At 38.6% G+C, this 25,092-nt stretch overlaps 3 protein-coding genes across 13 annotated transcripts; 2 read left to right on the top strand and 1 right to left on the bottom strand.

Annotated features, from left to right (window-relative positions):
- The first annotated feature begins 444 nt into the window (after nucleotides 1-444).
- Nucleotides 445-3,358, top strand: LOC148847825 (inositol polyphosphate multikinase alpha-like). 10 transcript variants are annotated; one of them, XM_088948361.1, is made up of 3 exons: nucleotides 445-1,120; nucleotides 1,341-1,448; nucleotides 2,245-3,358. In XM_088948361.1, the coding sequence occupies exon 3, from the start codon at nucleotides 2,324-2,326 to the stop codon at nucleotides 3,221-3,223; it is 900 nt and encodes a 299-aa protein (XP_088804487.1). In that variant the 5' UTR covers nucleotides 445-1,120; nucleotides 1,341-1,448; nucleotides 2,245-2,323; the 3' UTR covers nucleotides 3,224-3,358. The 10 variants fall into 10 exon arrangements, with proteins under 10 accessions (XP_088804487.1, XP_088804485.1, XP_088804486.1 ...); XM_088948359.1 differs by having other exon boundaries at nucleotides 2,292-3,358; XM_088948360.1 differs by having other exon boundaries at nucleotides 1,341-1,413.
- A 5,418-nt stretch (nucleotides 3,359-8,776) lies between these two features.
- On the top strand, nucleotides 8,777-10,331 carry LOC148847826 (oil body-associated protein 2B-like). The gene is made up of 4 exons (XM_088949440.1): nucleotides 8,777-9,207; nucleotides 9,298-9,380; nucleotides 9,476-9,590; nucleotides 9,671-10,331. The coding sequence occupies exons 1-4, from the start codon at nucleotides 8,931-8,933 to the stop codon at nucleotides 9,925-9,927; spliced, it is 732 nt and encodes a 243-aa protein (XP_088805566.1). The 5' UTR covers nucleotides 8,777-8,930; the 3' UTR covers nucleotides 9,928-10,331.
- A 7,152-nt stretch (nucleotides 10,332-17,483) lies between these two features.
- LZF1 (light-regulated zinc finger protein 1) lies at nucleotides 17,484-22,722 on the bottom strand. Of its 2 annotated transcripts, XM_088949653.1 has the most exons (4): nucleotides 22,099-22,722; nucleotides 19,283-19,840; nucleotides 17,828-18,045; nucleotides 17,484-17,740 (listed from the first exon to the last, which is right to left on the bottom strand). In XM_088949653.1, exons 1-4 carry the CDS (start codon nucleotides 22,279-22,281, stop codon nucleotides 17,701-17,703), a joined length of 999 nt encoding a protein of 332 aa, XP_088805779.1. In that variant the 5' UTR covers nucleotides 22,282-22,722; the 3' UTR covers nucleotides 17,484-17,700. The 2 variants fall into 2 exon arrangements, with proteins under 2 accessions (XP_088805779.1, XP_088805778.1); XM_088949652.1 differs by having other exon boundaries at nucleotides 17,574-18,045; nucleotides 22,099-22,621.
- Nucleotides 22,723-25,092: the final 2,370 nt, after the last annotated feature.

The raw sequence follows: 25,092 nt of genomic DNA on the forward strand, positions 1-25,092 counted from the left end.
GGGGATCTGGATTTCCTCCCAGGAAATTAGTCCTCACACCCTGTTTCGTAAATGCAACACTTGCAATTATGCATCCGAAAACGTTTCCATCAAACATAAGTACGGAGATGTTCTCAATCGACGGATGTCAGTGTGAAAATCAATTTTGTGAAGTAGAAAATCCAAACTACAGTGAAAGGGGTTAGGTGTCACTGTCCGGGTTATTGTCTATACTCTATAATTAGCGTTTGACCATGATATCAGAAAATAATCGATTAGGAATATCATGAGTCGGTGCCAACCGAATATTATATCATCGGGATTCGGGAATGGGAGAAACAAAACTCAGAACCAGAACCGGTATAATCGGTTCGGTTCGGGTACACCCGACCAATTGAGAGATGCAAGCCTGCAATTGTAAACTCACTCCATTTCTTCTGCTCCTCTAGCCCTACACTCCATACCCACTTACCACTTCCTTCTGTTGGCCATCTGCACTCTGCAAAGGCTAGTGTATATAGTCTCCCATCACCCTACAAGCTACAACCTTTAATACAACGAGACATTTGGCGTTTCTGGTTAAGTTACCAGCGACTGCGAGAGACCCATTTTGGTACAAATCATGGCACATGCCGTGTTCCCGCAGGATCAGCCACTCTGCAAATGCCATAACCGACTTCTTTCTGTCCCCGCTATTCTTCACCATTATTAGGATTCTCAGTGACCCACTTTGCCAATCTCATCAGACTGTGATAATGATTCACCCCCTTCTTCAATATCCCTTTGTTGCAATCAGATCACCCACCCAGACCCAGCCACCTTTCTCCTCTGTAGCTGAATCGCTCAAAGAAGGCATGCCCACTTCAGCTCGTTCACTTTTAAGGTTTCAACATTCAAATCGGCAAGTTTGTAGGGTCGATCGTCCCTTTTCCTTTTCTGGGTTGCAGTCAAACTTGGATTATAGATCGTTGACGTTGTCGATTCGCGGTGGGTGTTGACACTTGTCAGCATTTATGGGCGCCTTAACTGTTACATTAGTGAGTAACCAGGTGAGTTATATTCCCAATTAAATTTGTTGTTTATTCCAGCTTCCAGGTTCGACAAGGTTGGAATTTGGGCCCGATTCAATGACATTTTGAAGGTACTGGATCAGAGCCATTACTTATTATCTTTTTCTAACTATGAGGAAACAAATTCTTCTCTATTAAATAATGGGGATATGATTCTTCTCTATTAAATAATTATTCTTTTAATCTTTATTTTAATCGAAAAGATTCTTTCTCGGATCACTACTATCCGTTTTCATATCCTTCTCTTTCGATCTGAGTTTTCTTCGTATTCCTTTTTCTCCTTTCTTCCAGGGATTCGATTGCGTTGCTTTTCTTTTCCCAGAAAATTTGAGAAGCTTTGGAGGTTTTAATTGGATAAACTAAGGTTTGGTTTCTCCAAGTTTCTCTCTCTCTCTCTCGGTGGGTACAATTGGTGGTTTATACTTCTGTTTCGTGATTTAGAATCATTCGTTGCTGCTAATTTTGGAGAAAATGGTTTAACTGAGCCTAACTATCTAAGCTCTTGTACTACATTGGAATCTCTGAAATCTTGTAGCAGCTGTGAGGTTTTATTGATCTGAAGCTATCTGAATTTCTCTTTTACGAGTTCCTTCTGGGCATTTAAGATGGTTTCGTATGAGGTTCTGCTGCTTGTAAATAACTTTCTATGAATGTCTTCATGATATGGCAAATTGCATTTCTCTGTTCTTTCAAGCAGATTAGGATTTTCTGGCGTTTTAGTTGTTTGATCTCACAAAGTATGCGAGTTACCAAAAAATAAAAACTCACAATGTAAATGGAATGTGAGGAAATTCTCACTACTTTTCAAATTCTTGGGTGCAGAATGTTGATTTGCAGCTTGCAAGTGAGAAACATGCATGGGTCATTTTAGTTCATTTCATTTCAATTTTTTTGCTTAAAACAGCCCTTCCTTTGATTTTACTATTACGTGGTGTTCTGAAATCCTTCCAATTTGGACTTTGTTTTTCCGTAATTCTTCTTTTGACTATGAATTCAGAAGTTGGATTTTCAATGTACCTTATTTGTGAAGAATTATAGTTAATATATCTCAGTTTCTCTTTAAAATTTGAAAACAAAAAAACAAAGAAAGAAAAATCCCATGGCTTACCATTTCAATGGAGTGCAGTTTATTCAAAATTTTTCTCTTTCTTAACTTATGCAATTTCTAAAATCAAAATGGAATCTTTGACTCCAGGTTATTGCACTCTTCTCTATTTCTCAAGTTTGAGGTTTGAACCACAGGTGCGAATTTCACATCCTCAAGAGTAAAGACTATGTTCAAGGCCCCAGAGCATCAAGTTGCTGGCCACCAGGCTCGTGATGGGAAGCTTGGCCCACTCATTGATGGTTCAGGTCGCTTCTACAAGCCTCTTCAGAATGATGAACGTGGGTCCAAGGAAGTAGCCTTCTATACCTCTTTCTCTTCCAACACCAGAATACCAGACCACATTCGCAGATTCTTCCCTGTTTTCCATGGAACCCAGCTTTTAGAAGGTTCAGATGGGTGTCTGCACCCCCACATGGTTTTAGAGGATCTTGTCTCGAATCGCCTCCATCCTTCTATTATTGACATCAAGATTGGATCCAGGACCTGGTATCCCCAAGCATCTGAGGATTATTTCCAGAAATGTATTAAGAAAGACAGAGAAACCACAAGCTTGTCATTGGGTTTTAGGATATCTGGTCTGCAGGTCTATGAGAGTGAGAAATCAGGGTTCTGGAAGCCTGATAAAAAGTGTACCCAGAGTTTTACTCTGAAGGATGTTAGGTCAGTTCTGAGGAAGTTTGTTTCTTCTAATCCATCTTCAGACGCAATCCCTGATTGTTCATTTGCGTCAGTTGTATATGGAGGTTCCACTGGGATTCTGGCACAACTACTGGAGCTGAAAGCATGGTTTGAGGATCAAACTATTTTTCATTTCTACTCTTGTTCAGTTCTTATGGTTTATGAGAAGGAGGAAGCAATGAAAGGGAAGCCAGGTGCAGAAGTCAAGCTTGTTGATTTTGCTCATGTATTGGAGGGCGAAGGTATTATTGATCACAATTTCTTGGGGGGCCTCTGCTCTTTGATAAAGCTTGTTTCTGAGATTCTTACCTGCCCAGATGAGCAGACAAGCAATGGTTGTTTGCATGAACTTGAGAAGAGTAGATTCTGTTTGGAAAATGGTGTCTAGGAATAGCCAGAGTACTATTATTTGGTTATGTTGTGTTTTACTTGCACATTTATGTTGCTTGTTCCTTTTGGTATGGAGTTCTTCGTGTCAGATTTATATATTAATGAGCAAAAATTTTGATTATACTGAGATTAATGAGATGGATTCATTGGGTTCAGATAAGTGACAGAAGAATTTTTAAACAATGGATTCAATCTTACCAAAACCTCTAGTTAATTGAAGGGATTGTAAGCAGTGGGTTTCAGGTAAGTGTCGGATTTATATATTGAGGAGCAAAAATTTTGATAATACTGACATTAATGAGATGGATTCAATGGGTTTCAGATAAGTGACAGAAGAAACCTTAAACTATGGAATCTATCTTACCAAAACCTGATCATTATTAATTCCAGTGATTGTAAACCATGGTAGCTATGCTAGTAATCCTTCTAGAACTTGATAAGCAGCATAGTTTAATGTATTTGCGATCTTTGTGAAATCTCCTTTGACTGTTAACTGCTTTATTAAATTTATTAACTTCTAAAAGACTATTCCTTTGGCACATTCAGTTTAAGTTTAGCTGTTGATAATACAGGGTTATCTAGTAGTTGAATTCTAGCAGACACTAATGAGAAGGAGCAGCATATATCAAATGGGCTAATCAAGGTTAGGAACTCCACAGTTTATTGAGCATTTCTTTGATCCCATGATTTTGGCAAAAGATAAATCTTTGGTTATTTAGATGTTCAAAGCTTAGAATTTCTTTATGAACACCGATTCTTTCCCTCTTTTTTCTCTTTCTTGATGGGCCTGTTTGAATGTGCTTGTGTGTTCGGTTCTCTCGTCAAAGAAATCAAAACATGTTAGCAAGAAAATGAAGAGGAAAAAAGAAAAAGATTGACTTGGGGACTCCAGATTCTGGCATCCAAGTGCAGCATGGTAGGCCTAGTACATGACAAATCCATTAATCAAATTGAAATCTGTAACTACAAAAACAGATTAGCAGATAAGTCAGATAATTTCTTATTGGAACCTTAGATGGTAAGATGATCTCATTTGAATTGAATGATCCAACCAATAAAAACCCCAAATTCCATTTTATAGATTTACTTTTTTTCTGTTACACCATTTTTTTGGCATTTTTACAATCATTTATTTAGTCCACTGGAGCTTCTTGATGTACACAACATGGTGATCCTTTTTACTGCATCCTATAAAACTATAAAAGCTGAGGGAAGGGTGAGGTTGCTTTGACATGGTTAACTCTGACTGGTAGATTAATTAAAATATGGACACATTGCCCAGCCCAGGGATCAAGTGGCTTTGATTAAGCAATTAAGCAGGATGGACAAATGTAAGATGAAAGATACAAACTTGCCAAAAAGAAAAAACTTGATTCTTGTTCCTCCACCAAGATTTTCTAAAAAAATATATATTAGAGTATCCCACCCGTCTCTTCACCTGAATCATTCTTTCCTGAACAAAACAAGGAACAAGAAAGAAAAGAAGTAATAAAGAAGCATTTGCAGATTCTGAGTTGACATCACTCTCAAATATGGGTAGCTGGGTCACAGTGGTGACTAGCGACCCCTGCAAATCAAGTGACAAACGAGTGATTCCTTTTTTTATTCGGATCAAATCCAATTCAAATCCGGATATGGTCCGATAAGATTTTGATTCGAATACCTTTTTTTATTGGATCAAATCGGACAAAAAAATTGATACTAAACGGATCGAGTTCAAATATACTCCAATACAATCCACCATGACCTGATCCGTTCTGCTAATTATATATATTATATCATCAACTTTTTTATTACAATCGAATTGGATATCTGATAAAATATTCGAATTCAGGTTTCTTATCAGGTTTGATCAGATACTTTTATTTATATTTGTACTGTATATACTTTTATTTTGTATATACTTTTATTTATACAAAACCTTGAGTCAAAACCTTGTATTTTGTATGTATTTGTACTGTATATACTTTTATTTATATTTCTTCCAAACTGAGCCTTAGCAATTAATGTTGAGTCAATGTGTTTGGTACCACTGCATAACAACCACAAACAAGCTCATTGTCATCATCCACATCTGTAACCACCAACTACTGCATTTAGGGCTGTAATCAGGCTGGGTTATCTTGAATCCAACCTGAAGGTTGAATCAGGTTGATGTTCGAGTCAGGTTTAGGGTTGAAAATTTTGAAACCAATTCAGGTTGGGTTAAAGTCAAGGCTTGGAAAACCAATTCAACCTTATAAATAAATATTATATAATTTTATATATAGATATATGCGTGTATGCATGCATGAAATTATGCATCCATGATTACATGACTTTATATATACTAGCACATACAAGAGCATGTGTATACTAGGTGTCTAATTAAATATTAACCATATATAATATTGTAGAGATGAGAGATTCATCATATGGATGGTCAAACCCTATAGGAAAGTTGGGCGAAATGTCAAAAATTTCTCTCTCTCCCATCTGGGAATCACATTCTATATTTTAAAAATTTGCATTTTCAATGATCAATTTTGAACTAAAACCAGACTAGATCTGAAACCAAAAAAGAGAAAAGGGATATATACCTGATACAAAGTAGCAGTAACTCCCAATGAATATGTTCACGTCCAAGGAGAAAACAAAAATCCGCTTCCACTGAAAATGACACAGTGCGTAGTGAAACAAGATCAGTAGGAGAACTCTTCAGCAAGAACTAAATTCATCAGCAAGAATGGAGTAAAGGGCTGGTGAGCACAAATTCAGATTGTTTCTTCAACCAAAAAACTATAAAGAACATTTCTTGATCAATTCTTCAAGAGGAGATTAAACTAAGTAGGGATGCAAGAATAGGAGAGAATTCTACAGGTTGCTGTGTTATCTGACTGAGGAATTCGCCCCCTTATTTATAGCCTTCTCAGGATCAACCTCCTAACCTAATTAGGAGAGAGAGTTCCTTATTCCAAATCTGATATTTGGATCTGGACTCTTGAATGGATAAAACTTATCTTATCCTTCAGTTAATCCTAATCAGATTATAAATCCTATCTTGCCTCCTTTTAATTAACTAACTTAAGACCAGTTCAAATTAGTCTTTAGGCCCATTAAGCTTATGTGCTCAGTTACTCCTTAACCTGCTGCCCAGTTGGCTCTCTTTGTATGGCATGGGACCCTTACATCGATCTACACATCAGTCACATGGGTTCAATCTAGCCTTTGTTACAAGGCTTAGACGAATTCACTGTAAAAGACAGTAAACCCCTAAGTACATCACCATGGGCTCTTACTGGCTCAACATTTACACTAAATGGTCCTTGCATCCAGCCACCTTATGAAAACCCAAGGACTGTGGGCAGATGCAAGATTAGCCCATCAGGTATTACCCTCAATGGTCTTACACTTAACCTCTCAGCCCATAATGATCACACATTGCCCGACAAGAGAGGACCTCTCTCTCGACTGCAAGGAACAATGCTGCACTCTCTACTCACATGGATCCCGGGAATTAAAACCTTTTGCAAACATTTTGAAACCATAATATATATATATTTGAAATCAACTGCCGGCAGTTTAGGTTTCCATCAGAGAGAGTGCATTCCCCAATCGTTCACTTTGTCTAACAAAGGGGTTGATCATATCACTATGATCACCCACTCATTGATTGGCATATCAAAGACAGCCCAATCCGACACCTAGTGTAGTACCATAGTCGAGTCTAGGGGTCAAGTGTAACATTCTAATTTTGCCCATCTATCTCCAAGGTCCAGGGCAATACTGAATCTGGTTCAGGTTTCAAGAAAATCAACACTGCATGTACCTCAGGTTTCACCCTGGCAGCTGAGACAAGCCACCTCAACCAACTTGGTGGCACATCAGTGTTAGCCTTAGCAGGATAAATCTCCACAAATCTATCCGATGGCTGTGAAGATTATAAACTAGCACAAGTCTCATAAGTGTTTAGTTTAAGAGTATTACATAGAAACACACCAGAACACATGAATCAATTATGCATTTTTATTCATTTACAATAAATGTTATCAAGTACATCAAGTTTTCTATCTTTTGCCCCCCATATCCATGTTTTATAGGTTTTGCCCCCCCTCAATAAAAAACCTTAGCTCCACCCCTAAATTTAGGCTAAGTTTAGAAGTGCTTAAAAATAAGTATTTACTCCAAAGCACTTATTTCCGGTCAGAACCACACCAATATGCACTTATTTGCATTTGGAAAATAAACCCAAAATAATGGATTATTTTGAGAAACCCACTTATTTGAGAAGCCCAAATTTTGGTTTTCACTTTTTAAGTGTTTATTCCATAAGTACTTTTTTCCTTTTTGGCTAATTTTGGTTTGCCATGTCAAAAATACCTATACTACCCGTGTTTATGCTAAGTGCTTATTTATTTTCTGGCTTATCTTTGTCTGCCATGTCATTTTGAAAATTTCTATACTATCCATGTTTAAAATAAATGTTTTTTTCACCAAAATTTTTAAACACTTATTTTTTTTCAAGTAAACACTCCCAAATTTAACCTTAATTTAATTGACCTGTATGGAACCCAAGAAAAGCATCTGATTTGTACAGATGTATCGACAATTACAAGTTTGAACATTGAAGGCAAGATTCTCTAGTGTTATGAAAGTATGACACTCTCATAGCACCATAACTTTGTGCCTGTACATAGAATAACGCCTTGTTTGTTTTGGGGTAAATAAGGGTAGATAAGTTGATCAACGGGAAAGTGGATCAATTTAATTGTGTTCGTTTTTTGTGCTATTGATGGCTCATGTAAATAATTTACTTGAGAGTATCAATTTTCCGAGAAACTAATGCCCTTGAGCGACTTGGGTAAGTAACTTATCATGCATGCATGCATTCGTAATAAGTAATTTGATTGTTTAGGCACGAAGCACACTTACCTAGTGCGGATCATATGTTTTATTCGAGCAAATTTTACTTATGAAATATTTATCTAGATAAATGCACTTAATGCTCATATATTTAAGTTCCAACTTATCCAATCAGAAAAAAGGCCATATGCGTTAGGATTAGGGTGGAAGGTTAAAGTGTTAAACAACTCGGATTGAATTAGGAGTTAGAATCGATTTTAATCCAACCAAACCCGGCCCAACTTGCACCCCAACCGCAATCAGCCAAAACTGACACTATGTCGTAGTTATTTGCGCTGAAAGAATATCATCCTTAGTTAATCATGAAAAGGCTCTTAAACGATTCTTCTCGTTTTCTCAGCGAAATTACATTTGATTCATATAGGAATCTAAATCGGAATTAGTTCAGACGGAAATCAGGTGGAATGGAAATAGGATTCGTCCAACCAAACGGTTGGTTGGAATCGGAATGTCCACTTCCAAACATTTATTCTCACGAGGCAAACGGGCCCTTAGTAAGAATTAGAATAGAGCAAAGAGTTGCTTGTGCTCAGGAAGCCCAAACTTCTTGAAATATGACGACCGAGTCCTCAGTCCTCACTCTCCAAGTGTCCCCAAGCTTCACCACGTTGCAGCAAGAGTTAGCCGCGCCAAGAACACGAAGTTTTCCGTGTTGCAGCTTGGCAGCGCCACCACCACGCCACCTCTTTTAAATTTTTATCTCCTTCTTTCATCTGCCTGTATATAATCTCCGCCCTCTCTTTTTCCCTTTTACAACAGACGAGAAAGAAAAGAGGAAGAAGGGTTCAAGGCTTCAAGCTATCATGGCATCGAGTGATCAACCTTCTGGTACTATCGCCTGCGACGCTCCGACGCCGGGGCAGCCGCTGACGATGGGGACGCAGGTGCTGGACGCGGGGGCCAAGATGATGCAAGGGATGAAGCCCATAAAGCACATACAGCAGCACGTTTGCACCTTCGCTATGTACAGCCACGACATGACTCGACAGATCGAGACTCACCACTTCGTCACTCGCCTCAACCAGGACTTCCTCCAGTGCGCCGTTTACGACTCCGATTGCTCCAGCGCTCGCCTCATCGGTAATCGATCCCTTTCTTCTCTTTTCTCCAGTTCTCTTCTCTTCTCTTCTCTTTATATTCTTTTCTTCATCTGGGAAAAATGTCGAGCAGGTGTGGAGTATATCGTATCGGATCGGATTTTCGAGGCTCTGCCACCGGAAGAGCAGCAGCTGTGGCACTCTCACGCTTATGAGGTCGATCGAACTTTTCAGTTTTCAGTTTTCTGTTTTTGATCTGGTGTATATAAGTTCATTATTCATTGATACTGATTAGCTGTTGGACGGCCCAGATCAAGGCGGGTCTGTGGGTGAATCCCCGGGTCCCAGAGATGATGCAGAAGGTGGAGCTCCAGAACCTGACCAAAACCTACGGCAAGTTTTGGTGCACGTGGCAAGTTGACAGGGGTAAGTAACAATCAATAAAGTACTGATAACGAGACACGTTGCAAATATCTGGTGGTGGGATTTTTGATTGGGTGAAACAGGAGACAGGCTTCCATTGGGTGCACCATCGCTGATGATGTCACCGCAGGCGGTGAAGCTGGCGATGGTGAAGCCGGAGCTGGTGCAGAAGAGAGATGAGAAATACAGTGTTTCGAGCGAAGGTCTGAAGAAGTCGAGGGTGGAGATCGAAGAGCCGGAGTGGATAAACCCGAATGCGGATTACTGGAGGAAGGTCCACAAGGGTTTCGCAATCGACATCGAAGAGACGGAGGTGAAAAGAATGGCTCCATTTCCATGAAAATGGAGGAAGGATCAATGAACAGAAAGCTCTGGAAGGAAATTCTGTTTTCTCCTGGTTGTTGTGTTGTTATTGTCTTTATCGTTCACCAGCTTTCATTTTAATAAAGCTTGCCCAAGGATTAGATTTGCTGAGGATTTCCCTGCGTTTGCATGAGGATTTCTCTCTGCGTACTGCGTGGGTTAAATTTGAGGTGTCAATGGACCGATCTTGTAGATTTGTTGGACCAGTCTAGACATTTGGATTAGATTTGGACCTGGTCCCTCCATGGATTTATATTTGGATCAGGACGGTTTGGGTTCGTCCTATCTGTAATATATCTGTAATGGACTCATATTAGACATTGGAACCCCAATTGACACCCCAAGGTAAGGTTAAATGAGTTTATTCTCTTTAATGTCAAAGCCCTATGGCCTCTATCGAAAGAGCTTCTTCCACAAGGAAAAATCTCGAATCCCCATTATCAAAGAGATTTGTATTGAAATACATCAAAAAGCTACAAATACCTATATCACCCACCCAGAAATACCCAGAATTCGGGTTGGCAGAATTCTAATTCATATGCCAATTTCCAATTCATACAGGTAGGGGGTGTTTGGTACAGGCATCATTCTGGGCCGATCAATATAGAAATATGTATTTCTATTCTGGGCCGATCAATACAGAAATATATGTATTGACACGTCGATGTTTTAAATAGAAATAGCGATCTGTATTGTCAACACGAATTTCACAATTTGTATTGATCAACACGCAGGACGCAGCACTATTGTAACAAACACCCCCGAATTTTTCCCCCCACATACACACCTTTGCCGAATCTAGAATGCTTGTGCAGTTGCACTAAGTGGGTGTTTGGTACAGCAGAGAAATGTGTTTCCAAAAATGGATCAATTTAATTAAAAAAAAAAGTTTTCAAAACATTTTAAATAGAAAAATCTCTCATAAATTTCTATTCATCAACAACCCAGAAGGCTACATGCCACTGTATCAAACACCTAGATATTCAGGGTTCATAACTTTCCATGCATCATATCGATCCGTAAGACTTTATTTGATTTTCTACTGCACAGAGCATATGGATATTATGTTGTTTGATTAAAAATTTTGTTTCTGGACAAGATTTGATCAACTGATTTCTTGGAATCAGGATGAGAACATTCAAGTAAATTTTCTAATTTCTTCAAAGTTTTATGTTTTAAATTTGTTTTAATTTTCTGAAATCAAAGATCAAATATATGGTACCTTGCAATGAATTGGGAACTTCAAACTTCTTTCTTTCTTTGTTTCTTAAGAAACCCATGAAATGAATTGGGAACTTCAAACTTGAGTTGACAGATAACACAAAATCCGGGAGGTTGCTGTTTCCATAGCTTCAAACCTACCTTGCAATGCGAAAAGCCCAAGCCAATTTCACTAAACATAACTTTTAAGCTGTCCATATGGATCCCATCTCATAAAGCCAGAAGCTGTGTGGAATCACTCCCAAACAGGCAATATATATATATATCACATTTGCAATTGATATTAACGAAAATCTTGCGAAAAGAGGGGGTGGTGAAGGGTGATAGTTGGATGGCAATTTTCAATCCAACCCACACATTTATTAGTGGGTTGGAAGTCAAATTACAAGTGGTTAGTGGATTGGTTAACCCAGAGAGTGATCATTAATTTAATAGATCATGATTAACCACTGGATATCCATTAGCAAGCTAGAGTAATGTTAGTGTATAATGTACATTAGCAACTGCTAGCTAGCTAGTGTTCAACAAAGATAAAGTATGCAGAATACAATTCGGAGGTTCCTACAGGTTTGTTTTGATTTTTGAGGCAGATCTAGAACCTACCTCGGAGAGAGTATGAACAATCGAATTTAGATCTCTTTGATGAAAATAATACTGTAGATAAAACAAACAAAGGAAGTTCCAACCATCCATGAGGAGTGTATTGATGAAAGTTAAGGATGGTCTCTGTGTTACTTACTACCTCTGCATTGCCACATCCTTGAGATGATGAGAAGCGCTGCCATTAAGGCCGATATATATCATATCAATGGCTTATCTATACTTATCAGCCCATATCAACCAGTATCGCCGATACTGCTGATGGCTTACCGCTTTCAAAAAAAAATAAAACTTAAAAACAGTATGACACAAGCCGATATGCCCCTGTTTATATTGGACTGTAATGGATTTATATTGGACTGCAGATTGGACGATCCAATAAGACGTATTGAATTGGATTGGACCTGTCCAGACTTAATATGGTCCAAAGTATTTATCAGATTGGATGACCCAATCCATCTATAATTGACCCATATTGACCAAGCCAGGTTGGACCAATATCCAGTCCATTGACAGCCCTATAGGTAAGCATAGGCTCTACAGATAGTAACAACATAGTCAAAAGCTTTGTTCTCAAAAATTAGGCCATTCCTAGACTTCCAGGTGTGCCATACGACACATGCAATTTTAGCAAAACATGAGTGATTACCAATGCTTAGAGCTGCTCAATTTTAGCCAATTGATAATCTAGTCCTTTTAAGCTTATAAGTGAATCAGAGATTTTAGAGAGAACTTCGAGTCCAGTGCACGAGGCTCTCACCAATGCAAGGTGTGGGGTTAGAGTGATGTATACATCCCTACCCCCTACACATATAGAGAGGTTGTTTTCAAGATTTAAACTTTGATCACCCAAATTACAATGGAGTAATGGAACTGTTGTGCTTGCTCCTTACAAACATACCTCACATTAACCTTACAGCACATCCAAATTAAAATTTATATTCTGGGTGGGATGGATTTAGCACTCCATACATTTCCAAAATCCACATTCTACAACATTACAGGGGGCCCCATGCATGGGAACTAGCTCATGGTAGGCTGATTTTGAGAACATACCATTGGGTTTCAGTACCAAGCATAATTTGTCAGCAACTAGCGGCAGATGTCGTTGAATGGGAATATGGTTGATCGATTATGTCAACCATAGCATCACCAAAATACCGGAATAGGAGAGGAGAGCTCCATTGCAAACGTGCAGCGCCATTTTGGTAGCGCTGTCAATGGGTTGAGTCTAGGTAGAATCAATATTAAATCGATTATTAATTAGAACAAAATCATAAATCTAAAATCATCCTAGTTAATAGTTGGGCCTATTGGGTCCACCTGATTATACTGAAAACTATATTTATTTATTTAAATAATAACATAAAATTTAAATTTTGAAACTATAACATCGATAAAAATGATAGAAAATACCAAGGTCATGTTCGGGAGTGTTTGTGTTAAAAAGAAGCGCTTATTGAATAAGTGGTTATTTGCATTTAGCACCCACCACTTGAAAAAATGAGTACTTATTTCATATTGGGCATTTGGTGGTCTTTCTCCAATAAACACTTAAATGAGCACTTGTGACTCTTGTGTCCTTTATTTTCTTTCAAATTTCAAAATATTGAGTTCAAAGTGAATGAAAAAAAGTACTTTTATAAAAGTTCTTTTGTAAAAGTACTTTCATAAAAATGCTTTTGTAAATGTAGTTTTTATAAAATTACTTTTATAAAAATGCTTTTGTAAATTGCTTTCAAAAAAGGGTATAATTGGTATTCTAAAAATTTATAGGGGACAATTCTGAAAGAAAACTTTGAATAAGTGCTCATTGTATGAGCACTTAAAAAATACTAGAAATTTGGGCTTAAAAAATAAGCACGTGTTTCGGGCTTATTTCCCAAACACCAATAAGTGCTTAATGGTGTGGTCCCCGCCCAAATAAGCACTCATTTCAAATAAGTACTTATTTTTAAGTACTCCCAAACATGCCTAAATTATTTATATATTAATAAATTAAACATTTTTAATTAATACTAACTTATTTATTGTCTAACAAATTTACTATTTCAAGCATAAAACATGATAAACATTATAAGAAATTTGAGAAATTATTATATATATTTAATAAAGTAATTGGTTCCAAGTCTGAATTAGCTTGGAATAGACAAGAAATGGACTCAATTATTAATCGAGACAAATCATGGAACCAGAACCATTATAGTCGGTTTGGTCGATTCGGGTCCACCCAAGCCATGACAGCTCTAGATTTTCATTCAAGATCTACTCTTGACACTCTGGTTTGGACCTAGCACCAATGGAATCCAAGGGTCTTTGAAGGGGCTTGAATTGAATCACCATCTATAAGCACTGGACTTAGCAAAAACCTCCTAGAAGTTGTGACTATTTGCAGAGAGTTGAGACCAAAGAGAAGTAACATTCATAGCAGCCTCCAACTTATTTTGGCCAGGAAAGCTTTATTAACAAAATGGAAGTTTCTAATGCTAGGCTTTGAGTACCTTGGGTTTTTGAAATTCCAACCATGCTCGTAGAAAGATTTGGGAGCCAAAGTTATCAACTCCAAATAAGTGAATGGACCTCTTGGCAAGATAGATGAAGGGATATAACCATGGTTCACATGTAATAAGTAGGGATGGAAGAAAGAGTGGCTTTGATAAGCATGGTTCACCCAACGGGTGATAGACATTTTCTTTCCATCTCTAGTTTATATTTTGACCTTTAGGCTCAGTTTGGAGGAAGTATAAATACAAATATGTACAGTATAAATACATACAAAATACAAGGTTTTGTATTCTACAAATTTGTATTTATACTCCTTTCAAACTGAGCCCTATGTTATCAAATTTGGCAATGAGGGTAAATCGGAAACATTGGAACTGTACAAAAAGATGTCAAAAGGCCTTGGGGTGTGGTTCTTGTTAAGTTAGGTGAGATGAAAGTAAATAACAAGAATAATAGAGTGTGTAAGAGAGATACCTACTATTTCCTACCTTATTTATAATTGATACGCCATTAAAGGGCTTTGAAACGGGTCCTCACATCAGCTCGCAATGACTAATGGCTCCATTTAGAATAGGGACCATATGGCTGAGCATTACTTTGACATTTAATGACCCAATAGGCCCAGATTGGAATGGTCAGAGGGAGGTTGTCATAAAGCCTAAGGGTGACATCTCGCAATTGCCCTCTAAGGGCTGTGAAAGGACGAGGCCACCCTCCAATGTTGCCACATGTCACAAGGCAATTGGGTCAAAGTGTTTGGCTATATCAGACCGTATTGCCAATAAAAGAGCAAATGCTAGATGATCTTCTAGAGGAGAACAAAGGATTTCCCCTTCATTGTGTGCAACAACTCCAGGAAATCGAGTAGTTATCTACTATTTGTCCAGCAATGAAAAGCTGTTTGATTTTGTGAGATGATCTTGTGCATTAGTGGCCGCAACTGATTTTCTAGAATCTTTATGATGAATTTGTAGTTGACTTACAAAAGCCAATGGGACGCAATAAGTCAGTAGGCAACTCTAGAGGTGTGTTCTTTAGTATCAGAGCTAGGAATTTATGGTTCAAAGAGTGGTGAAACTGTTTCTCTTGAATCACCTCCCACCCAGATTGAAAGAAAATTGTTGGGAGTCCATTAGGCCTCTTGAATCTCCTCAAGTTAACTTTTAAGTCTCAAGAGTTGGCTAGACAATAGCAAAGAGAAAAGCGAAGAAAATGATCACCCTTTAGTCTTTGGGTTGAGATCTCTCTTCTGTATTTAAAGTATAGTATATGTACCATGGTTTTCAAAACCAGACTGGACAGTTGGACTGGAAAACCGGGAATCGGTCAGATGACGGGTTCCGTTTCCCCCCCAAAACTAAATTTTTTCAAAAAATACGTTGTTTTTGGTCAGCAAATCGTTGAACTGGGCAGTTAATCGTTCGAACGATTTTGACCATTTTTTATTTTTATTTTTGTCAAAACGGGCTGTTCATTTGATTCGAACGATCGGACCGTTCGACCCAATAACCAGACCCCTGACCAGTTCGGTCTCCAGGTCAGTTTTAAAAACCATGATGTGTACAATTGTAGGATAAGAGATATACAATGTCATGGCCATCTCTAACTCCAAAAGAAACCTGAAGTAGTAGGATGAAAACAATATGCATGGGTCGGTTCATGGGCTCTCTGACGCTAATGCTATCAGCACCCTTCGATTGAGCTGGACGGGGTGGCACCAATGTTCAGGTTGGCAAGAAGTCGATGAAGGCGAGGAGAGAGACCTTTAATCAATAGGTTCTCAAGTTCTGTACTGGAAATAAATCGAACAACTTCAATGTATTTGATTCTTACATGAAAAACTGGGCTCAACGTGAAGGAAACGACAGAAATATTATCACACCAAATGACCAGATTAGATAATATAGGAATATTTAATCCTACATATTCCATGTCTATACTAGCAGAACAATGGTTAGATGAGCAGACTAGGACTGGTTGTTTTTTAGCAGACAAGAGATTGAATTACAGCCGAATAACACATGCACAACAAAAAAATAAAAAAAGGCATTGATGGAGCACTGATCAAGTAAACAACCGGCTCAATCAACATCATAATAAGGAGTGAAGTGAAGTGACCCGGATGAAGGTCAATCCCAAAAGAGATGGCATTAGCGTTAGAGAGCCCATGATGACCCGGATAAAGGTCAGCGTTCTGATACGGTGGGCAGGTGGGAAGTTTATGATTTTGCTAATGCCCATGATTCGGCTTACTACCAAGTGTTGATTGATGATGGATCAACAAAGAGGTCCTCTGATAAGGAAATTTCTTCACAAATCAACAAAGTCATGCAGTTCTTCACAAATCTGCATCTGCTGATTACCATTTTAGCAGGATCCAACCCAATAGGAATGCACCGTTGAGCATGTAAATACAGGCCATCTGTACTGTATTTATGCGGCAATTTATACTTGCATGCTTGGAGGTGAATTCCTATTGGGGATAGATCTGTTAATAGGCGACCAACAGATCCATGTAAAGACTATGAAAATAACAGATCAAATCAGATATGCCTAGATCGAAATTTGATTAATTAGTATTTAGATTTTTATCAAATATTATCCCCCAATTAGATCACATTCAATAGTGAAAATCATCAATAAATTAAGTTAAAAAAAAAAAGTAAAAAATGATTCTAACCCAGTTCTTGTTTTTTGGTTCATTGGGCTTATACAACGGGGTACCCCATCCTCCATATCCATAAACCCCCCAAACCCTAACGGCAGCAGGATTCTATCCAGTCTCTGTTAAAACAAACCAGCAATCCTACCAACTGGCCGGCCCACCCATCAGTTGGTTAAAAAATGCCCAAAGGTCCAGTTGTCAGGTCCATATCCAGTCTACTCCTTAGCAGGGAGTGATATTGGGTAATGGCTTTTTTTTTCATATATATAGTGGAACATTTACAAGATTAAAACCTATAGTTTCCACAAAAAGAAAGGCACCTATGACTCTTTTCAAACGAGATTGTTCATAGAAAAATAATTTTATACTTGAATTTTATGGGAGCAGATTGAAATGGACCCATTCAATCCAAATAGAAACTGATCCAATTCGGATCACCTTTATCAGATCAAATTCGAATTTTGGACAAATGAATACCATTTTTAGCCCTAAACTGTAGGCAAATCATTTGGTCAGTAAAAAAGTTCAGAATAAGAAGTAAATAATGAAAAAAAAAAGCATTCAATTATTAGAAACCAAATATAACCAGATAACTTGTGGTCAGATACGTATAATAATTACACAAAAAGAACCATAATAACCTAGGAAAGATTTAAAAAAAAAAAGTACCTACTGATCTAGAAACATAGCCTTGATAAGGTGATCCTAATGCCCTAAAAAGTAAAAACATCAGGAAGAAGTAAAAAATAGATACAAAATTTATACAGCACTTGACTTTCCAAGAACCTCTCCAGCTCTCCTGCAAGAACAGTTCTGCAATTAGTACAGCCTTCTACGTTTCAAGATGGCAGCATTTAGTTGATATTGATACAAGTTTTGAACAGACAAGGAGCATATATCTGGAACAGAAGCTGCACAATCAGATGGTGGATTCCGCAAGTTCTTTGGCCAGTTAAGCCCTGAGGCTGTGGGTGGTGATGGCATCTGTGGCACCATCCACGACATCTCTGGCACCTGACCCAAGCACTCATCAACATCCAACTCTTCATCTGCCGCTCGTAACATTGGGGACCAATCAGAATCTTCCTGCCGTCCGCTATCAGCCTAGAAATAATTGTCACAGGAAAAAAAATAAGAACAGAGATGGAAATAGATGAATTACCAGCCAGATGACTAGGTGAAGACTATTATAGGATAAAAGGAATTTCTATCATCCACCTGGAAGACTATTGAACCAGGATACATAATACCATAGAAGTAATATAAACCTAGGTTATACAAATTTACCAGATCCATAGCTAGAAAACAAAAGAAAGATAAGATGCCACAATAGGACTACAATTTTCCCAAGAAATACATTTCTTAATGTTTTATCAGCAAATATAAGGGAGGGGTGCTCATAAAAAACTGAACTGAACCAAATAATCCAGTTAACTGAACCAATTGGTTGGGCTTTTGTTCGGTATTTTTGAAAAATTGAAGGACCAGTTCAATTTTCTGTTAACCAAACCTAAAATGCTACTGAAAGTGCACCACTTTTAAGAAGGAAAGGGTACATGCAGCTCTCATACTCTTTAACGGTCTTTAATACTTGGCTTAGAATAGATCCTTGAAATGAGGCTTCTTGGTGGAGATCCTCAAAAATGACAACAATATAATATGCTAAAGAGTATTGAAAACTACAAATTTCAAAAAACATAGGCAGAAGCAGGGCAGCCAACCATGATTGCAGAGGTGAATATCCTTCTATCCAGGGCGGTTCCTTTGGTCATTCACCTCTAAGCTTCTACTCCGAATTAACATAGTGAAGCAGCTAAAGAAATTGGCAAGGTCAAAAGAATCACCAACTTTCTTCAACTATAAAGTATATGTTTAGGAAAGGTAGTCATTTAAAGGAATAATCCCATGTTGAACTGTGTTTTTTATTACCAACCACCAGATAACAACAGCCAAAAGAAACAGTAAAGATAGTATAGGAATTACAGGCAACATAGTTTCAAAAAGAGTGGGATTCTCCTAGTTCAGATTTTTTGGATGATTATTCTCCTACTTTTTGTTTACGTCATGTCCACAAATGAATGCACAATAATAGAATATAGGAGCATGCAATGGCGTTCTACCACAAAAGTCTTATTTATTTCAAATTGTTGGTTTATATGTTTGCATTGCAATAGAAAAAAAAAAAAGGAGAGATTGTCGGAAGACATTGCCAAAAAAAAAAAAACAAATCATGTTTGTATGTGTAGGTTAAGGTGCAAAGCACACATTAAAAAATAACGTTTTTTTTTTCATCACATCAATGTGAAAGGAGAAAAGTTCATTTTGGTGGAGTACAAAATACCTTGGAAGATGTGTGGTCCATGAACCCATAATTTTGACTTAATTCTGTGAACCCAAAAAACTCATCCAAAGGCCATTGTGGGGTACTTCCACTCATAGGTCCCCCAGAAAATGACATTGTACTTGTTGGTAGACTCCCAACTCCACAAACCAGGCTTGACAATGATCCACTATTTTCACCAGCCATTTGTGGTGAGATATGCCTTCTAGGCTCTGGTCTAGATATTGTTCCTATATTTCTAGACACCATTCCAGCACTTGAAGGCTCAAGTCTAGATATTATTCTTTCATTTCTAGGCACCACTCCAGCACTCATAGGCTCAGGTCTACATTCTGTTCCTGGATTTCTAGATACCACCCCAACATCTCTACCAGCAGGGTTCAATTTCTCTTTGGTAGAAGATGCAACTGGTTCTTTAGATTCAAGCCCTACTTTTACTCCTGTCAACAGGAACCTCTGATGCCCTGACACATAGTTGTTTGCAGTGTGTATGGCAACATCACATTTCCTACAGAGTAAAGCTCGATCTTCTAGACAAAAGAAATAGCCAACAGTTTCCTGCAAAAGTGGATAAATTTTGGGTTAGCTATTTGATAGTAAAAACACAGACAAGTATATAAAAACTTACAAAATGGTGGACATACATCATAAGTCTCAAAAAAAAAATGTAGATTGAGATGAGCTAACCAAACCATTACCTAATGTTGGTCATGGCTATCAGACATCAGTGTCAAGGGAGGGGTAGAGTAGACTAGATTGGGCATAATTCTTGGATTTTTTTTGGCACAAAATGGCTGCTCTCAGACTTAAATCTGCAATGACTCCTAGTTAAGCAAAGTATAACTATGGTCAGCTAAGTAATTGTCCTTTAAACATAAAATGGGTGGCAGGTGTTCCAAAGAATCATTAACCAACATCTTGCCCTTGGTCAGATGGACAATGGCCAGGCTTGATTTAGGCCTAGGGAAAGGTTCCTTTTTTTGCCCTTGTCAATTTGGTATCACCTCAGTGAAATGCGGTCAATAGAAAGGTGCTTCTTTTTCCTCTAGAATTTCCTGTAGTAGAGTAAGATTAGCCAGATAAAGCTTCAAATCATTAAATATAGTTCTCAGGTTCTCATAAGTGGGTATATGCTAATTCTCTAAGAAACTGGAAATTTCAGCATATCTCCTCATTGACTGATGGTAAACGGCAAGATTATTATCAGTATTGGAATTTGACATTGCAATGGAAAAAAAAAATGGTAAAAACAGAAAGTGTTGAAAAAATTGCACTTGGAAAAGCATATTTTATGCAGAACCAAAGAAAATGGCAGTTTAAAGGGCGGATTCCACTACCTATTTTTTCATCCATGGGTAAATTCTGCCACCTAATTGGATCCAAAGTCCAAATCCTGTTTTTTGGAGGGTTCTCATCCTAGAACGAGGGATTTCAAGGTCCATTTACAGACTTCATTAAAAACACATCCTAAGGATGTAAAGACTTGTTAGAAACTAAATGTAAAGCAAAAATGCTGATTTTACCATCTTCTCAGGTTATATTGAGATGTATTCTACATCTTATCTCCTACTGCAACTTCAGTACGAATATCATAATTTACACAAGAAAAAAAAATCACAACAAAATATATCCTATCTTGTGACGATGTCAACTTCCCAGGCTATTAAGGTCATACTAAACTGTTCCACTTCCTCTATACTTCTAAAAGGGCAGCCCAGTGCACAAGGCACCCGCCAATGCAGGGCGCCAGGGCCTGGGGAGGGACAGATGTACACAGCCTTACCCCTGCACATACAGAGAGGCTGTTTCCAAGATTTGAACCCTGGCCACCCAGGTCACAATGGAGCAACCAACCATTGTTCCAGGGATCACCTTCTGCTTCCTCTATAACTTCTGCTATCTAATAATCAAGTGTGAAGATCACATAGGGTTTCCAATTTATCAGAGATCCCCAACTACCATCTGAAATTCAACCTAGCAAAGTACAAAATGTGTTATATAGATTCTCAGTTTAGTAGCAGCCACTAGTAACCTTGAAGAAATGAAAAATACACAGGTTATAAAACACTGGAAAAATGCTGGAAAGTCCCCTTCAATTCTTTTGGTGAACATCCTTTTCTGACTGGTAAAGAAAAAGAGAATAAGCTATTTAGTAAAGTGTGAAGTGTGTCCATATGTGTGGGGTGGGGGTGGGGGGACTTCTACCCCCGTCATTGGATCAAATCTCATCTCCAAATCTTCACCTTGTGAAAATTTGATATTGCAAGAGCTCCTGTCCTCTTGTTTAGAGGTTTATTAGCATTTGAATTTATTTTATCAAGCACAAAAAATTCATATTTAATATTAAAAAACAATAACTACTCTAATCTAAGTAGTAATTCCATAACTCACTAATACAAAACTCACAATAAAACCTGAAAATCCTAACGAAACCAAAGAAAAAAGAGAAACATAAACAGAAAGCATAATAACAACATCCAAATAGATTATTTTGAGCAAATCCCCTCCCAACATAAAGTCTGAAACTGAGAGTTAAACAAAACCAAAATTACATCTCATCCAATAAACCTCACTATAGCAAGTCTCCTTTTTTTTGGAAAAGAAAAAACGGAGAGATCACCAAATCAATCTGCTACAAGAACGCTTCAGATGTAATCATACAAATCAAAATTAAAGAAGAAAGAAAAAAAAAAAGAAACAGAATTAAAATCAATTCAAGCACCCAGAAATCACTGAGAACCAACCATAGAAAAAAGGTTCCAATCAAAACCCATTTCACAAACCAATAAACTGATGCCTTAGACCACCCATCTCACCTGGCATATATCGCATTTCGGCATTTGCGACGACGAATTCGACAGAGGAACCCTCTGATGCTTGCTAGCAAGCTTGTTCGCCGCATGAACCTTCTCGTCACACGCCCAACACAAAGCAGCGTCGTCTGCGCAGCAGAGCACACTGGCCTCCGCCGCCTCACAAGCATTACACTGGATCTTCATCCTTCCTCTCCTCCCCAACAAACCCAAGTCAATTCGAAAGCCGATTGTTTTTCCTCCGGTCAGATGACTTTTAGATTAGAACCCAACAACCCCTCTCAAATCCCTCACCGCTGCTCCAGCAATCAGTACTACACCTTCTCCTCTAACCTTCTGTGCAAGAAGCAGGAGCTCGAGCTCGTGCTCGTCCCATGAGGCGTTTCCAACTCCGCAGAAACGTGACAGCCTTCTTTATTTGTAAGCGTTGGCAGTTCGCAGTTCGTACAGCACGGGAACCACTTCGGCACTTCTGTCGCCGCTGGTACGACGGTCCAAACAACACCTAAAACAAACCACGACAGCCGAAGTCGCGAGTCTCCCTCACTCGCGTTAAACGACGCCATCTTCCGGTGGGCCCCACCAAGCTCCCCTCCTACAACCGCGCGTGGCGCGTGCCAGTCAATTAAAGTACTCTCTCTCCGGAAGGAAGCGGGATAATGCATACGGGTTCATGCACGAAGAAAATTCGCGGTTTTATTGTTTTTCGGGAATATTTTAATGGGCGATATTTTTCATTTCTTGTCCTGGACCTGGAGTTGATTGCAGAGGTGGGCCACCGACCCATCACCGTCCGATCGGGTGAGAGCCCATGGGAACCACAACTTTGGGCCGGTACGGACAAATATTATTTTATCCGCTTTTCCTGCGGAAAATATCTTCCTCGTAGAAGAAGAGGGCGGAGATGTCAGCATTCCACCACGTGACTGCTTTATCGGCCATACGTTTTATCCGATGATCACGCCCATCCGTGTGGGTCCCGCCACCACAGATTATCATCCGGAGATTCTCGTTTTGATTATTATTTTAATCCTTTTCCTTGGTAGTGGCGGGACCCGCAAGTGCGGACGGAGCATCCGCCCGAGAAGAGGAAACTGCTGACGGTCGGGTGAGATTCGTCGGTTTCGGGCAATATCACTTCCACGTTCTTTCTCTTTCTGAGTTGCCTCGGAATTCTGCTCGAGGATTTGGATATCCTTAAAGAGGGGAAAAACACGTGTGATAATGTTACAGGTGGACCGGGGTTGGCCGTGTATTGAGCCCTTAGATGCAGGCCGGGCCCAATTTATAGCTTTTATTTTCCGTAAATAACTCCCTCTTCTAACAGTCAACGGGATTTTTGGATTGCTTCGGCCCTACGAGTTCGAGTCTCGATCTCCAGCCGACGAAAATCCTGCTCACGTTTATCGCAATCACACATGGAGAACATCTTATTCTCTGGCATTATGGAGGAGGAGATGTTTCTAATTCATAGAGATAGTGTATTGTGGGAAGACGTGGGCAGGGTCCTGTTGGACAGGAGATTCAGACTGTCGGAATTCTGCTATAGCGAGAATTTGCTTAAAGGAGGGAAAAACACGTGTAATAATTTTATGAGTGGACCGGAGTTGATCGTGTATTAAGCCCATAGATGCAGATCGGGCACAATATCTCGCTTTTATTTTGTGTAAATTAAGATTGTTCATCAAATCGATGAAACCGATCAAACCGATTAACCATTAATTAAAGTTGATCAATTTTTAAGTATTTTCAGTTGGGTTCGGTTTAGTCGTTATACTAAATCAGTTGGGTCGGCTTCAATTTGGTTGTGTGTAAATTGACCAAAACTGACCCAATTATATATGAAAGAGTGAACATTTTTCCATATTTTATATTATAAATTTAATGTTTTAATAATATTACTATAATTTTTAAATTTTAAATTTATTGTTTGAACCAATCGATCAAAATGAAAACTGACCCAAAGTGATACAACATAAGTTGGTCGGTTTTCACAATTGGTCGGACGGTTTTGGTGACCAATTTCTCAACCAAACCAAGTTAATTCAGTTGGCCAAACAACCTGCAACCGAACTGATGATGCACAATCTAGCAGCTGCTAGAAGACAGCTCGAATGCCGAGCTGACGAATCAAACCGACCCATGAACACCCTTATCATAAACAACTCCCACTTCTTACGAGTGATGAGATCTATTACAAGTAAAAACTCTACACAACTCTAAAAGCAAGCGCATCCAGCAACACATTGGGAATATCAGCCCATAATTCCCAATATGCGGTTGGATTTCAATGCTTTGAGAATGTTTATAGAGTTCTTGCTAACGGAGAATTTTTTCATGAATTTAACACACATACGCAAGAGATATTCTCAATATATGGTTAGATTCTATGTGAGTAGAGTTTTTACTTGCACAAGATTTGGGTTCTTGCAACAAGTTACAGGGGCCTTGACTGTTTTTCTACGTTCAATACGAATGCAAATACTCACTGAAATTTACACTCAAATTCAATTTTATAGGGATTTAGAAAAGGATAAAATTCTTAAACTATCCTTATGGTTTAGTAAATTGACCAAGTATATCCCTATTATTTGACTATTGTCTAATACTATCCCTATTATTTTTAACAATTGACTAACTCTACCCATATCCTTAGCATCCATTAATATTTTGTCAAAACCCAAAAACACATAACACCACATGACGTTTAAATTGTTTTAAAACCCAATATTACTCTCGTCTCATTCCTCTTGACCCGGCACCCCCTTCCTCCTCCAACCCCTCTCTCTCTCCCCTCTATCTTCCTCCAACCGTCTCTGTCAGCACCATATCAGCAGTAGCAACTGCATCTCTGCCAAGGTAGATGTGATCTGCAACAATGGAGCATTGTTGTCAAAACCCGCCTTTGGGATTGGGGGGTGAGGGCCGTGAAACCACTCTCCGACATCATCAAAATCTGCCTTTGGCCACTCATCCAAGCTGCAACGACCAATCGGC

This window comes from Nelumbo lutea, chromosome 6 (assembly GCF_056320005.1).
Source record: "Nelumbo lutea isolate HS-2025 chromosome 6, American lotus-T2T, whole genome shotgun sequence".
Classification (NCBI taxonomy): domain Eukaryota; kingdom Viridiplantae; phylum Streptophyta; class Magnoliopsida; order Proteales; family Nelumbonaceae; genus Nelumbo; species Nelumbo lutea.